The 17,563-nt window shown below is 33.1% G+C and overlaps 1 protein-coding gene across 1 annotated transcript in view; it reads right to left on the bottom strand.

Annotated features, from left to right (window-relative positions):
* Positions 1-1,070: 1,070 nt before the first annotated feature.
* CHRM2 (cholinergic receptor muscarinic 2) overlaps positions 1,071-17,563 on the bottom strand; it is a 202,552-nt gene continuing 186,059 nt past the window's right edge. Inside the window, exon 3 of the mRNA XM_007504384.2 lies at positions 1,071-7,084. Coding sequence (XP_007504446.2) covers positions 5,630-7,036 — 1,407 coding nt within the window. The 5' untranslated portion in view covers positions 7,037-7,084 and the 3' untranslated portion in view covers positions 1,071-5,629. The remainder of the gene's footprint in view (positions 7,085-17,563) is intronic.

Below are 17,563 nucleotides of genomic sequence, written 5' to 3'. Positions count from 1 at the left end.
TTTATTATCTTACCAGAATATCATTACTAGGATTATCATTAGCTTATTAATATATCACTCAGCATCAAACTATCTTATGATGATTTGAATTGGCAAATGGCTATTTTAATATGATGATTGACTGACAGCTTAATCATCCAGTGGTAGAGAATACAGAAATACTTGATGGATATTTTCTTATGTTTACTTTCATAGGATTGGGTGTTTACTTTCAGTTTTATAAATAGAAGGATTGTTATCAAGGATAACTTTTGCACAGATTGACCTTTGTCAAATAAATCAATAGCCCTAAATGCTTTCATGTGTCTTGGCCCAGTGGAATATCAGATGAAGATTAGAATTAGGTGGATTTAGAGGCTACATAGGATATTCACTATGAGAGGCACTAGTAGGTTATCATAATGATATCTACTTCTCCTATAGCCATTCTCAGGCCTAAATTCTACCATAAGACACCAAACCCTCTGGATCTTGATAATGTTTTGGTCTTTGTTCTATTGAAGTACAAGTAGCCCAGAATGTATGATATTTTAAGCTCTTTATGGGCTAATATCTTAGCAAGAATTAGCTGTCCTCTAGCTAAGCAAAAATTCTCAGTGATGGTGATAATGTTTCAATAATAAGTGAGTTTGAGTAGGTAGGAAAGCTAAGAGACAAATACTGAAGGAGAAATGGGAGAGCATCTGTGTCATAATTTTGCCAGTCAAGTTTGATACCAAATATAATTCAGAGTCAGACTTAGTACAAGTGCCTAACTCACTCTACTTAGTCCAGGTAGGAGAGGTCGGCTTATTGAATTCTTTTGCCTCATACTTCTGTTATCTTCTTTTTTTTGGAAGTTTCTGAAAATGACTTTCTATTCCCTATTGAATCATTGGGGTACACAGGCTGATTCCTCCTGATCATCACTTATTTGGAATAGAACTCAAGTGATTGTTAATGCTTTTATTTGCTTTCTCATGGTGTAATCATCTATGAAAAAAATTAATGCAGTAGGTGGTGAACAGTATTGGCCACATAGGTAATAATAATCATTGACAAAGACATACAAACACAAAGCAATATGATTACATTGGTCTAGATCAGTAAAGGTTTATTATATTTTTCTTCTAAGATATTTAAAACCAAAGCCATGCTATTGCAGGTTATAAAACAGTTTTAATATAGTAGGGTTTTGGCTTTATTCAATGAACTTTCCTCCTTTAAAAACAAATACTATTTCTTTTTAATAATGGATACATCAAAATCTACTCCAACTACTTAAAAAGTAGATCAACACATCTCTTTATGCGATATGGATCATATTACATATTAAAATTGTGTGTGCACATCATATTTATGTAAATACAGAAATAGGTATATCTATTGTACATTTTAATTTATATTTTCATGTAGAGGGCATATATGGTATGCATACAGCATTTTCCAGTAAGATACAGTAATTATGCACATAATTCATGCTGTAGCGTGCACCCTTTTAAGATAAGCATATTTAAAAGGCCCAGTATATTGTATGTACATGCTGAATATACACTTTGCACAATTTCACCCAGCATTGTGTGCTTTCTTGCTTTGTAACTTTAGTGCTATATTTGTAAAAAGGATGGTTATTAAACCAGATGACAGATTAGTTGAATTGAGTGAATTACAACAAAAATAGACTGTTAGCATAAGTCTCTCATACAAAAGAAGGAGCCTTATGTATGGTCTTATAGATATTGCCACCATTTTAAAATTGTGTCTTTGTGTTTTAACTCTTATACCAACTACCCATCTTGGTTGTCAAAAACATAAGTGGTCAATAAAACAAAACAAAACAAAACAAAGCAGGACTGTATGGAATACAAAGTTAAATCCATGTCTATCTATTCAAAAGGTATCTCTCAGGATTTGACAAGTTAAAGACCATGGTTTAACTCTTTAAAACTAAGATTTAACAAGTTCATGGGTAAGAGGGGAATTAAGAGAAAATATTAGCTGTTCAATCTATCCATTTCAGGCGCCCCAAACATATAGACTTCAATTCTTTAACTCATTGCTATGAGGCTGTGACAAATAGGAGCTAAAGGAAAAGGAAACTTTTTAGAAAAAACAAGACAACTTAGTGCTTTTAGTATAGACTATGTGTTTTATATATAGGAAAAAAGAAAGCTGTAATTCTGATAGACAATAGTCCATCTAAAGACAAAGACTTCCTGTGATCATTATTTGGTTCCTGTTTCTAAACATTGTAATGTAGTGGCTTGAATTTTTTTAAAGTCATCATATTATCCAACAAAATGGTATGATAGGGGATACAGAGTCTAAGTTTTTCATATTTTGGAACTATTGTTTCATATTTGAGAATTGGATTCCATATTCTTATTCTTAATTCAACTTAGTCCATTACATGGCAATTCAAAGAGGCTAAAAGAGCCAGAAGGATATGCCTTGTCTGGTTTTGTCTTAGCTTCTAACATGCCCATTTCTCATAGATAAACTGGATTCAGTGGAAAGTAATAGCTATGAGAGATAATAGATTAGTATGAGTTTTCTTTAAAAAGATGAGCATTTTCCATTTTGACTTGGAAAATGGTGGATTCTTTTTTTACTTCTAATTTTTAGAGATCTTGCAAATAGATATATCCATGAATGTTAGATATAAAATATTTCAGATAGCTTGTTCATGTTTCTCATGAAAGTTCTCTATTTTTCAGTTTGCAACACTGTCCACACTTTGGTTTAATTTAGCGAAAAGTCTCAATCTTTCACTAACTTTTGTTAAATGCCTTCTAATCTCCATTTTACTGAGTTCTACAAGTCATACATATCATCACCAGTTGTGGGATTTCAAGAGCATACATTTTGAACTTGAAGGGGTTCAAAACTTTATCTAATTCAATACCATCATTTTATAGATGGAGAAATAGCAAACCAAAGAGTTTAAGTAATTTGACCAATGTCACTCAGGCAGTAGATATAGGTAAGTATTGTGGGATATGAATAGAGCAATGAACTCAAAGCAAAGAAGACCCTGGTTTGAATTCTTTCTCTATTGTTACTAACCAAGTGATCATGAGTGAGTCTCTCAATGTCTGATCCTTAGTTTCCTCAGCTATAAAATGATGGTAATAATACTTATAAGACACCACTTAAAGGTTGTTAAAAGACACTAATGAGATAATATATTCAAATTTTGATAGGAATGAAGGTCATTTCTTAGTTAGTGGCAATGTTGTTCATTAGAACCTATAGCGAATACAGCAGTCTTTCAGATGAACAACCCTTCAGGGGGATCAGGAAGCATTATATTCGACAGGTATCTAGAACCTTGAATCCTCAATATTTGAATTAAGCATTTCCCCATTACTTAATCAGAACTTTTGCTTTTTTTTTTTTACAAATATCACACAACTTGACCATTTGATTGTGTGTGTTTTTTTTTCTTCATCAATCATTTGTTCATAGATGTTTTCAATAAGCTGAGGCAGAAAATCAAAGTTTGACTTTGAAACATCATTGTGATGGAAACTACATTAATTGTGTTTATACACATGAAACATTTTTTTAAAGTTGATATCAAATAAAAAATAATTTTGGAAAATTCAAATTAGTAATTTAATGTGATTGTTTTCTTTTGTTGTTGTTTTAAAATAATAATTAAATTGGCTAATGTATATAATCAAGTGTCTCAAAGGCTAAGTCTTTGTATCTCTCCTGTATGCACTACCCCATACATGAATGTTTCATCTTCATCCTTTTAGGAACTATGCCTAACATTGTTTGATATACTCAAAGAATGTGAAACTCAGCAAAAATTCAACAGTAAATATATATCTTACAGTGGAAACTATTCCTCAATTTAAAAGGTTATACTTCCAAAGTTTGGGTTGAAAAACTATCATATATGAAGTGATGGTAAACTATGCTAATAAAAGTTAACACAAGCTAGATATATTTGGATTGGCAACTAGCAATTTTTAATGTGAGGGATGCTATGTACAGATATTCTTGATAACAAAGTCTCTGCTTTTTCTTATGTCAGGAACTAGAGGGATAGTAAGAAAATGAAATTGGAAAACTCACCTACATTTATTTATCTAATAGATTTTATTGAGTTCACTCTGTCCTCAGTTTGATCATAACTTATATTATCAACACAACAACAACAAAAGACTAAAATTAATCTATAGATAGAAAGACTGGGGAGTTGAGCTAATACAGAAGGAATTGATGGTTTGAAGCCTATTTAACATGCTGATAAGGGAATTAGATTTGAATTTGTCTTTTCCATTCTCAGGGGTGAAATCAAAATACCTATCTCATCCTGTGTTTTAATTTTAATAAGGAGATACCCCAGCTCTATTGAATGTGCTGACAGGCATTGTTAGACAAGAAGGACTTTAGAAAAGTTTTATTCTTGGGTTCAAACCAGGAGAGATTTGAGGTAACTATGTTAATCCAGTTTGGGAAGAAGTAGAGCCCTCTTCATGATTGACACCAACAAAGAATTCATCTTTTTATAGGATAAGATTTATCATGTCAGGCAGATCCTGAACAGGATGTTTATAGCTATTGGAAATAGTCTTCTCTTGCTTTACCCTCATTTTTCCCTATTATTTTTCCTCATTTCTAAAATGATCTGGTCTCTTTTTGGGATTTCCAACCAAACTTCCTGGTGACTAATTTGATGAAACCCTTCATTTTGCAGATGGTTTTGATTCTCCATCCTGCCTTGGACAGGTTTTCCTTTATTTATTTTACAAAATTAGAAGTTAATTGAGATGAAACCCAGTTCAGAGGGAAACATTATATATAAGAGCTCAAAGAAATTAAAGTTCCATTGAGTCTTACCTCAAGAAAGTCCCAAAGATACAATGAGCAGGAAGAAGCCCCATGCCCATGCCTGTGTTGCTCAGCTCAATGAAAACTCAGTAGGAACATCCCTATTGGGATATAGAGATACAATGAAAAGGAGAGTAGAGCAACACAGTACTGTGATGACCCAGCAAGGTAAAGAAAACCTTGCCGTGCTCCCTTTTGGAGAAGCGAAAGATATAGGGATGGATAAATGCACATTTGTTACACTACAGTTTTCCAAATAAGATTCTGACAAAGCCACTGTATCAGCTTGATGCTTTGCAGATCATCTGCACAATGTGATATCAATATCCATTGTCTTTCCCCTCTGCTTCTTAATAAACTATTTATATAATTAATGTCTAATTTCCAATAAAAGTCACTACATGTTGTATATTATCCTCAGAGATACACACAGGAACAAATAATCCCAATTGATTTTAAAAAGAGATTTGATTGCTCTTGTACAGGAACAGACAAAAAACTATAGAGACATGAGAAAGCCCTTCTATGTGATGCTCTCAGGAAACAGGTAACATTGGCTTAAATCCATGTCTTCAGTTGGTTCCTTCTCTTTCCTCATTGCTCTTCGATTTAAAAAAAAATAAAGTGCAATTCTCCAAGAGTGGAGCAGAGGCCCCACGATGAGTGTCTTTACTGCATTTCTTGATTGCACATTTCATACTAATCATGTAAAGTGCTATGGCATAGTTTTAAAAATTGGGAACTGGTTTCCCCATCTAGCCTCTCTATTAATCCCTTGGTTTCCTTCTCTTATCTTTGAGACCTTTTACCTTGTGGCTCCTATGTTCTTGTAATTACACATGAGAAGGTGTTTGAAGGTTTTCTTGAAAGTTGCATTGCATAATGCATAGCAAGCAGGGTTGATGGTGCTATTGATGTAACAGAGCCAGTAGCCAATTGTCCATACTGTATTGGGGACACAGGTTGCACAGAAGGTGTTTATAAGCACCATGACATTGTATGGGGTCCAAGTAACGATGAAAGCCAATAGGATAGCCAAGATAGTCCTGGTCACCTTCTTTTCTCTGGATGGAGGAGGTTTCTTTTTTGCAGGCTGCTTAGTCATCTTCACAATCTTGCGGGCAACAATATTCTGTTTATCATCCCCATTCTGTCCTGGAGGACCAACAATCTCCACAGTGGTATTAGTGGGAGCACAGTAGTCACCTTTCTGGGTCTTAGTGACAATTTTGATACAGGTCAGCTTGGAATTTTCTTCTTTGGAATGACCCTGGGAGGTGGAAATTGTGTTTTCCTCTCTGGTTATCTCATCTTCTTTAATGTTAGAAGCCATGGCACTGACAGAGGTGGAATCATTAGAACTCTCTTTTTCTTCCCCTTGAATACAGTTTTCAGTCACTGCATCTCTGGTAGCTTTTCCATTTTGGATTTTGTTATGCTCCAGGCCATCATCATTGCTAGGAATATTGTTGTTGTTTGGCTTCACAATTCTGCCTTGGACTAGACTTGGAGAAACTGGATCCTGGTTTGCCACAGCTTCTTTTTTGTCCTTTTTTATCCGGCTCTTGCTGGCTCGGGATATGTGCCAGTATAAGACTGACATGATGATCACAGGCAAGTAGAAGGCGGCGATGGCTGTGCCAAAAGTGACAGCAGCATTGGAGAAAAATTGAATGTAGCACTCTCCCTCCTTCACGGTCCTTACCCCTACAATGAACTGCCAGAAGAGAATGGCAGGTGCCCACAGTACAAAAGAGAGGACCCAGGCAGCTGCAATCATCATGCCTGCCATTTTGGTGGTCCTCTTGACTGGATAGGTTAGTGGTTTGGTGACACAAAAATATCTGTCAAAGCTGATAATGAGTAGGTTCATAACAGAGGCATTGCTGACAACATAGTCCAAGGCTAACCAAAGGTCACACACCACAGGCCCCAAAGGCCAGTAGCCAATCACAGTGTAGAGAGTGTATAAGTTCATGGAAAAGGCTCCTATGATGAGGTCAGCACATGCCAAGCTGAACAAAAAGTAGTTGTTGACAGTCTGCAGGTGACGATTAACTTTAATGGAGACCATGACAAGGATATTTCCAATGGTGGTGACCAAACTGAGTGATCCTGCTACCAATACAATGAATATCACTTCCACTGTTTTATATGGACTTGGAAGAGCCATTCCATTGTTAGTGGAGTTTGGGCTTGTTGAGTTATTCATTTTGGGTTTCTCTGATAAGTAGCCAGGTGTCCAATTGACTATTTAAACCTGTAGCAAAATAGGAATAAAAAAGAATGGGTATAATGAAAAGAGGCTTTAATTTTATGTAAAGAAGTTCCCTTTTCCCTTTCCCCATATTTACTTCTTATTCAACCTCCCCAACATCCTTAGTAAAATAAAACAAAATGAAGTGGAAATATTTTAAGATAGAAAAAGGTCAATTCAGTAATTCAATTCGACTAACATTTATTTGGGACTTACGATGTATAAGATATTGTGATAGGTGTTGTTAATTCAGACATGTAACATATTTTTATATGCAGAGAATGAAATTGCTCCCCTGGAAAATTAAGTGACTATACACACACTCACACAGACACACACATATGTTACATTGCTAATAACAACTGGAGACTGAATTTAAATCTTAGGTCACTTAAAATTTAAAATACTTCAGTTTCTAGCATTCTAGGATCCTATACAAGGATTTTATTTATTTCTTGTCATTTTGACTCTAAGGGGCCCAGAAATAATCATGGAAAAGGAAAAATGAAAGAGGAGATCCTACCTTTTCCATTTTTGTCTTATTAGAATTGGTATATTTTTTATTATCTTACTAGAATATCATTACTAGAATTATCATTAGCTTAGAATATCATTCAACATAAAATCAGCTTATGATGATTTGGTTGAATTGGTAACTGGCTATTTTAACATGATGATTGACTTACAGTTTAGATATCCAGTGCTAGAGAATACAAAACACTTGATGTCTACTTTTTGAGTGGAGATGGTGCCATTCAACATATTCATAAGTAATTAAAAAGTAACTTTATGTAGTTTCAAGGGAGAAAAAGTGCCAATATATGGAATATTTAGAAAAGGCTTTATTTAGGAGTTAATGCCTCATAGGACCTTTTAGTCAAGTCAGGAAAACTGAGTTAGAACTCAGAAATAGACATTGGGGAATTTTTGAATAAAGCCCGAGAAGAGATGGAATATCATGTATGGGCAATAACTGGTAGACTAGTTCAGCTAAGGTGGAAAGTATGTGAAGGGGAAGTAATATAACATGTATGACTGATGGGTTAGATTGTGAAGGAGCTAGGCAGCAGATTGACATTAAATACCAGGCTAATGGAAAATAAGCATAGGCAGGCCAATTTCTTTGAAGCTTATTGATTACCATGTATTTTGAAGATGAATCTATGTCTAATTAAAGAAATAATGATCTGAATTATTGCAAACAAATATGACTAAAAAAGCAAACATTTTGACTTTTGGAGACAGAATAAAATGAAATCATAATGATCATTCAGTTAGCTAGCTCACAATTTTAGCTAAGAAAGTAAAAGGAACAAATATGAAACATGAGACAGTAATAAAATATGAGAAAGTAAAATGGTAGTATTCTTAGTATCACTTTTTAGTTCTGCTTGAATATATCCATTATACCTTTCTTCTGGATGGTTCTTAGCATTCTGTTGTAATCATAACAGTTTTAATTGACTTTCATCTGAAAATTGTCATCTATAATGGCTTGTGTTTAAAAGATGATCCATGGACTGGATGCCCTGCTGAGCCATTGAAATTTAATCACCATAAACTTTCTTTGACTAAACCACATGTTTATCTTTAATCTAAAAGGTTTTGTTTTGGGAAATTTTCTTTGGGGATTAATGTATAAGCTGTAATTAAACTTAGAATCATAGAATTCTAATGCTAGAGAGACCTTGGAGATTATCCAGGCCAAATATCTCATTTTTCAGAAGAAAAGTCAGAAGCGCAAAGAATAGCACAGTTAATATGCTTTACAGTGTTCAAAGCTCTTTTACATCAATTATCTTATTTGATCCTCAAAGTTACCTTGGAAGGTAGGAAAAGCTGCTATTATCCCTCTTTGTTGGTAAGTTTAGAAATCAAGGCTTAGAAAAGTTAATTGACTTGTGCAAAGTCACCCACTTAATAAAGCAGAGAGCAAGGCCAGACCAAATGATTTTTAACTTGCTGTACTCTTGTTACTTCACCAGGCTGTCTGTGTCCATTTCTTTGGGATTTTAACGAGTCTATAAATGAGTATATGTTAGTGTTGGAAAAGTAACTCATAGTTATATATAACAAAAGAAGCCACTTAGGAATCAATACTCTTTCAGGAACTATGTCAACAAAGCACATGGTAGCTTTATATAATCAGCTGGTTTTATTTTCACTGGATCATTATATAAAACTAATTAGAAACATTAATGCTATGTATAAAACAAGGAAGAGAGTATATGAGAAACAAATACTATTACCTGACTTGTATGATTTTTTGTAGCTTCATGTGAGATGTATGTAAGCAATAGATATTCTGGTATTTTTGAATTGTTTCTCTACCCTTGGATGTAAAAAAATGACTTCTTCCCTTTTTCAAATGTATTTCTATTTTACTTATACATGAGTAAAAGCTATAACTTCCTATGTGAGAGAATGATTGCAAAATTATCAATTAGATCAATTGAATCCAAGATAAACTTGAGCAGGCAAACTCCTAAGCTATTGTTATATATAAGCATATTGTTATATGGAGTATATTGTTATATACTCCATAATGCTATTGTTATATTCATCTTTATTCATTTGGGATTTTGTGTTCTTGATTAAGGAATATGAATTTGCCCAATACCATTAATTATAGTTAACTTAGGATTTGGGGCAGAGCTATTATTTTAGACAGAATTTTGAGATTGATGGAATTTGCCTTTGATGATTTACATAAACTAGTATAATACTAGTTCATATTTTTATGGTACATTCTTTATGACAGCTTTGTAAGCTAGATAATACAAGAATTATTACTCCCATTGCATGTATAAAGAATGACTGAGTTTATGCAATTTATCCCATCTTCTATAGTTTATAATGAATGCAGTCTAGATTTCAACCTGCCTCTCTAATGACTCCAAGTATAGGTGTTCTCCATTCTGCCATACTGATTCTCAATTTTCCCCTTTTCTCAGCCAGGACACTAAAGATTTTTCCCACTATGTATATTTACCTTAAGATTTCCCACCTCTGCTTACCCTGTTCAGGTAGTAATCAATGTGTTGAATCTTTCCTGGCTTCATCCCTATTCCCTCAATCGGTTCTTATCCTATTCCATCAGTGATCTGCTTTCTAAGAAGGTGATAGCTAGATAATCTGATCAAGTAATTATTCTTATTATTCTTATTAGGTCTTCCTTCTGTTTGAATTATGGAATATTACAAAATAAGTTAAAAACAAAAGAAATTCAGGTGTTATTTCATCTTCTGTTAAGCAAATTAATCCATTTTTAGCAATGACCAAATGAAGAAAGCATTTTAAATAGAAATAATGACCACTGTGGTGGGTTTTTTAGACAGACACTTAGTCTGACTAGTAAGAAAATACAGTTTTGGTCAGAAACTAACAAAGAGGCTGAATGGTGGCAAAGAATCTTGGTTCAGCATTCTGCCTCTAATAATTGGCTTTGTGAACATGGATTAGTGGCCACACTTCTCTGAACCTCAGCTTTATTAGGAAATATAAATTATATTACTCATTTTATAAGACTTTTATAAGAAAAAATCTGTATAAGCATGGTAAGCCTACTTTAAAATTTAGAGAAGATTCTCAAGAGATTTAATATCCAAGTCATATATTTAAAAGAACATTAGCTTTATTGGGATCCATACCAGGTCCACAGATTTTTCAGTAAATCTTTTATTATAATGATTAGTGGCATATTTATTCCTTCCCTTGCATTCTATTTTCAAAGAACTAATTTTCATTTCACCTTATGTACATGCACATCTTGTTTGATAATTGGCTTCTATATTCCATTATATCTTTCTATCTATAGATATCTTATTCCTATATAGCTTAGTGTAGCTATCATCAGGAATGTGTTGTTTTATACATGTACATACATACTAACATGCACATAGCCTGCTCAATCAATTAACATTTATTAAGAACCTAATATGTGCCAGATATTATGCTAAGCACTGGAGATACAAAAAGAGACAAAAAACAGTTTTTGCCCTTAAGGAGCTTACAGTTAAATGGGCAATAAACAAACAATATATAAGATAAATAGGGTAGAACAGAAAGAAAGAATGTACTAGAATTAGAGGTGCTAGTAAAGATTTCCTCTAAAAAGAGGAGAGAGTGTTTAGTTGGGATTTAAAGGAAGTCAAGGCAGGCTTTTATTCTGAACAACCTTGTGATATAGACAAACATCCACACATGATATTCACCTGGCTGTCCTGAGCAAAAAAGGAAGATGGCTATCTTTGTCTTTATTTAGGAATTATATTCCTATTCAAATAAAGGCCTATTTATAGTCATAAGATTATCTGATTCCGTATTGGGATACACTTTAAAAACCAATCAATCATTAGTTCCCTTGATATTCTTGAACATTTGTTCTTCCAAATGAACTTTGTTATAATTTTTTTCTAATTTTATAATAAGTTTTTTTGTAATTTGATAGGTATGGCACAGAATAAGTATATTATTTTAGGTAGGATTGTCATTTTTATTAGATTAGCTTATCCTACCCATGAACAAATAATGTTTTTCCAGTTTTTAAGATCTAGTTTTATTTGTGTGAAAAGTGTTTTGTAATTCTGTTCATATACTTCCTGAGTTTGTTTTGGCAGATATATTTCTAAATATTTTACATTACCTAGAGTGATTTTAAATGGAGTTTCTCTTTTTAACTCTTGCTGCTAATTTTTATTGGAAATAAATAGAAATGATAATGATTTATGCAGATTTATTTTGTATCCTACAGCGTTGCTAAAATTATTATTTCCACTAGCTTTTTAGTTGATTTTTCTCTAAGTATACCTTCGTATCATCTGTAAAGAGTGATAGTTTAGTTTCCTCATTATCTACTTTAATCCCTTCAATTTCATTTTCTTCTCTAATTACTATTGCTAGTTTTTCTAGTACAATATTAAATAAGAGTGGGGATAATGGGCCTCCTTGCTTCACTCCTGATCTGATTGGAAAGGCTCCTAACATCCCCATTGCAGATGATATTTTCTGATGATTTTAAATATATACTGTTTATTATTTTGAGGAATGCCCTTTCTATTCCTATATTTTATAGTGTTTTTAATAGAAATGGGAAACATTGTAGAACAATACAATGTATTGAACTTTGCTAATACAAGGCAATTTCAGAGGATTTATGAGAAATAATTTTATCCATGTTGACAGAGAATTATAGGAGTAGAAACAGAAGAAAAACACATGACAACATTTGTTTACATGGATATATGATTTGGGGTGTTGATTTTAAAAGACTGCTTTATTGGGAAAATGAATAATATGGGAATAGGTATAAGTGATAATAACATTTGTACAACTCAGTGGAATGCTTATTGGATCCAGGAGGGGGGAGGAAAAAAGGGAAGGAAAGAAAACAAAATATGTAAACAAGGACAAAAGTTAAAAAGATTTTAATTAAAAAACAAACAAACAATCACCATTACTAATGATGCAACTGCCTACCATGGAAACCCTTCTTCTGCTGAGACTATAAGATAGGTAGGTAATGGGGTACTTAGAGTATCTTCATCATAACTATTATTTCATAAAGTGTTGAATTTCCCCTTTAGTCAAATCTACTACAGTACCCAGAACCAGACTTTTCAGTGTCAAGTGGTAGCTTGATTCATGGGGATTAAATAATTGTCTATTCTTCACCACTATCTCCATGGATCAATTCAATAATAATTCAAGTACTAATGAATTATAAATTGTTTTAATAACATATATGTTTATTCCTTAATGTAGACTAATGTCTATTCTTCCTCAGTGTAGAAGAACCAGTGAAGATAGGCCTCTACTTTGTCCCAACATGGAATTCCACTGTAATCTAAAATAATAAGCAGCATGGGGTCTGGCAATTATTTTGAACTTTCTAGATCTTGGCTTCATTATTTGTAAAATGAATATATTAGGCAAGATGATTTCTATATTCTACTCTGGCACATTCAATGAATTTTTTTCAAAATTATATTACAACCTGTTCTACTTTTCATATATGACAAATGTATTCAATATATTAACCTTTCTCAAGTTTAATACATATAACCCAAAACAGTGTTGTGTTAAAACTACTATCTTAAAACTCTTATCCATAGATATGATCATAAAATTCCATAATCAAACAACTGTAGTGTGGTCTTATTGCTTCTAAGATTATATATAAAATATAAATATAAAATCTTCACCTTGACATTAATTATTTTCTGCTATTTATCTCTACTTCTTTCTCTTGTATTACCCAGCACACACCCTTATCCATTTCTTCATATCTACCTGTTTCTTGTACATGGTATCACACATCCATGCCTTTATACAATTGTTTTTTGACTCTGGAAAGCCTTCCCTCTTCACTTCTGTGTCTTCTAATTCCTAACTTCCTTAAATACACAAATTTGATGTCATCATTTATACAAGACTTTCCTGATCCATCTAGAGGAGCAGTTCTTAGGTGAAGTCTACAGAGGATTTTGAATCAATTTCAGGGACCCTGTAAAAATTGGATAGAAAAATGCATCTTAATTTTCACCATCCTTTGGTTTTCTTCATAATCCTATTCATTCTATTTTGTGCCTTTAGATATCATTCTAAGAAGAGAAACATGGGCTTCACTGAACTTCCAAAGGGGTCCATGAAACCAAAAAAGGTTAAGAACTCTTGTTCTAGATATTAATTGTCTCTCCCTCTAGAAGACATCTTGAATATATTTACTTAACTCTCCTGTTGAAATCCCCTATTCCATCTCAAACTTCTGAGGGGCATATGGTGTTTCTTTTTGCCTTTGATTTCTTATGTTTTTGCATTACAAAAGACACTTTATAGTTTTTTGAATTGATTAAAATAATCATGTTAATATTTTTATCCATAAATAACTTAATTATGAGTACCACATTTTCTCCTGTGATGAGATATACTTTGGAGCCATCTCCAGTTACTATTCCAAGACTTCTTGCCTCTTTAATATATATCTCAGACTGTGGCTTCCTACCTCTCTATAAAAAATACAAAATCAAAACCAAAAAGTCTATTGAGACTAAACATCATTCCACAGTCATTCATCTAGGGATGAGGAAGGTTCTATGTACCATGAACCATGCTAAGTGCTTTAAAAATATTTCATTTCATCCTCACAACAACCCTGAGAGATAGATGCAAATTTTATTACTACTTTACAGTTGAAGAAGCTGAGGCAAACAGAGGTTAAGTGACTTGTCCTGAGTCACATAGCTAGTAAGATTTTGAGGTGGAATTTGAACTCAGGTCTTTCTGACTGCAGGCCCAATACTCTATTACTGGGTTATAGAGACATATCAGCTATCATTCAGCAGAAAGAGAATGAGAGCCTTGGTCTCCTGGCTCTTATTCCATTTCTTTTCTCTTTCCCAATATACCATGTCAACTACTCCTTATCTCACATTCCTGTGGAGTTTTGCAGAAACAATATGCTTTTATATACTTGCCCTCATTTTATCCTCACAACGGCTGTGTGAGGCATATGGGGGACAATATTATCCTTATTTCACAAATCATGAAATGGAATCCCAGGGTATAAAATGTTTTAGTGAAGGTCACCCAACTATATAAGGAATCGGAGCAGGAATGGAATTGAAGACTTTGTCCATTACATTCCATTGATCTTCCTTTGTTGCTTTCTATGTAACTAGAATAAAATTTAGAAGCATAATATGATGCTATTCTTGAAATCTCTGCTATACAGGCTTTGCTTTAACTGTAAGTAACTTGCTGTCTTCAAATATCTCTCAACCAACTGTTCACGACTCAGTTCCTTTCCTATTCATCCTGAAATTCTGATGTTTAGAATTATTTCCCCTAGGTTAGACAAGAAAGAAAATGACATGATCTCTAGGTCACAATTTATTGCTTCTGGCCACAATCAGTTGTGTGATTTACAGAGGAAAAAGCAGGTACAGAGTGATCTTCAGAGGAAGTAATATAGAGAGAATAAGTTTCTGAGGATGAAAATATGTGACCTGCCAGAGGCACAATCATTCCATAAAAGGAATCAGCAGATGAGCATCTCACTGAGTTGATTCCATGCTAGTATATAAAATTGTTTTGGCCATGAGTCTTGAAGGAGTTATTACCAACTACAATCCTCAAAAAAAAAAAGAGTAAAAGTACAAGCCCTGTGCCATGTGTTGGATAGCAATTTACCTTTTCTACAAATGGTCTTGGGAAATAGCTACTTAGAATTACTTGCTTCCTCCTTGGAACTGTTCAGTGAGGGCCTAGATGCAGATTTGAATAGAAAGAGAAATACCTTATTAATACCTACACATGTTGTCTAAATGAAGCACTAATTAAAATATACATATTACTTAGTAGCAGCTTGTTACCATACTTAAAGGTAGCTTAATTCCTTGACATTTTCATTCTAAAATTTTTAGAAACATGTCAGCTAAATTGTAAGGAGGCATAGAAAGGGAGAAGAATAAACTCTGAGAAAGGAGGGGACAGAGAAGACATTTTAAGGGTGATGTGGCACCTGGAGCAAGGGACAAACCCAGAAAGGGAAGAGAACTCCCAATGGGGAAACATACCAAAGGTAAACCATGCATTTCAGTGAACAATTCTGGTTAAAGTAACTGTGAGGTCATGGAACCAACTTAGAGATGAGGTCAATTTAAAGTCCCTTCTACCGACATTTATTTAGAACTCATTCCTGTTTGGTAATTTTTTATTTAGTACCTTGGAGTTCAATCTAACTATCCGCAATGGGAAAAATGGATAAAGAATACTTACTGTATACATTTTGATAGCTTTTAAGTCTTTCTCTTATATCTCTTGTATTATATGTTAATTAACAAGTTACTTATAATCATTTATATTATTTTATAGTAAAATAATTAAGGGTGGAGGTATGTGCTTGATTCATCTATTTCAGGATCCATATCAAAGTAAGAGCATTACTTTTGGCATTCATGGAACCAAATGCACTCCTATTTACCTAGAATTACTAGATAAATTGCTGATTTTATGCCTAGGAAGGAATGATATTCTGCTTCAGTAGGATTGTTGGTTTCGTATTTATAATTTATAATAGTAAACAAATGCATAAATAACCTAGTTTGTTAGTGATAAATATTTTTCAGTCAAACTAATCCCTGCATATTTTGCAGGAGACATGAAAGTATGAGGATCCAATTTAATTAAACAATAGCTTATTATTAAGCATTTACAATGTGCCAAACTCTAGAGAGACAAAGACAAAAAGAAAAATTTTAAATCCTGCCCTTAAGCAGCTTACATTCTAATGAGATAATGAGAAATTATTACTCAAGAAAATAACAAAGCACCATGAAAGAACTTGATCTCATGGAGGAAATACAATATAATAGAAGAGACAGAATAAGGTTGAAATCTCTTTATCAATTGAAGGATGGATTGTACAATGATTTTATTGCTACAAAATCATAGTATAAAAATTATTAAAAAGGGAGGAAATCTTTTCTCTAACAAAATGTGTTGCTTAATTTTTAGTAATCAAATTTAGAAACAATCTAGTTACCCAATTGACTTGAGATGATTCAATAAAGTATGATATAGTAATGTACTAGAAAATTATGGTACCATAAAATAAGTATGAAACATGTAAAATACAGAAAGATTTTTATGAAGTGATGCAAAATGAAATAAGATTGATAAATGCATTCACATTGATTCTAAAAGTATAAAAAAGAAAATGAATATTAATAAAGTAAGCAAAAGCAAAGCTAACAGAGCTCCAGATAGACCTAGGAGAATCATAATGAAAATACTGTTTCTGTCTTTTTATTATCTTTGAATTCACTTGATTTTGTTTTTTTAGTGCTGGGTAGAAATAAGGAAGAGGGGTGATGCCATGTATTAGTAGGCCTCTTAATTTTTAAACTTAATTGGTTATTTATTGTTGGTGCTTATTAACCTCCTAATCAAACATTTTTTAAACAACAGGATGTAATGATTATACCTTGGTATTTGTGGGAAATGAAAATCAAAATAGAATAAATTGGATTTTGACCTACTATACTTGGTGATGTTTTGGTATATGTCATATTGAAATGAAAGCTTTCTTGGAAGAGAAAAATATTGATTGCTAATTATATAATCTATTTTGTGTTGCTCTAATAGATCTAATATTCTAGTTTATCTGTACATCAATTTCAGTATTCTCATTTGCTTGTAAACATTATCAGTGCTTATATTTCAATGGTTCAGAGATTATTCCTAATTCAAGAGACTGTCATTTGGTCATAAATATTCCTGTTAATGGGAGGGGGTTCCTAATTCTCCTTCCCACTGCTCTCTATTCCTGTCTCTATTTTTCTGATTGTCTCTTTCTCTCTGTCACACACACACACACACACACACACACACACATATGCATATATACATGCACACACAGACTCTAAATCTCAGTTCCTGTTTCTCTAAAAGGAACATTAATAATCATAACTAAAATACTTC

This window comes from Monodelphis domestica, chromosome 5 (genome assembly GCF_027887165.1).
Source record: "Monodelphis domestica isolate mMonDom1 chromosome 5, mMonDom1.pri, whole genome shotgun sequence".
Classification (NCBI taxonomy): Eukaryota; Metazoa; Chordata; class Mammalia; order Didelphimorphia; family Didelphidae; genus Monodelphis; species Monodelphis domestica.
The sequence above is the reverse complement of the archived record's forward strand: the minus strand, read 5'-3'. Positions and strand labels throughout refer to the sequence as shown.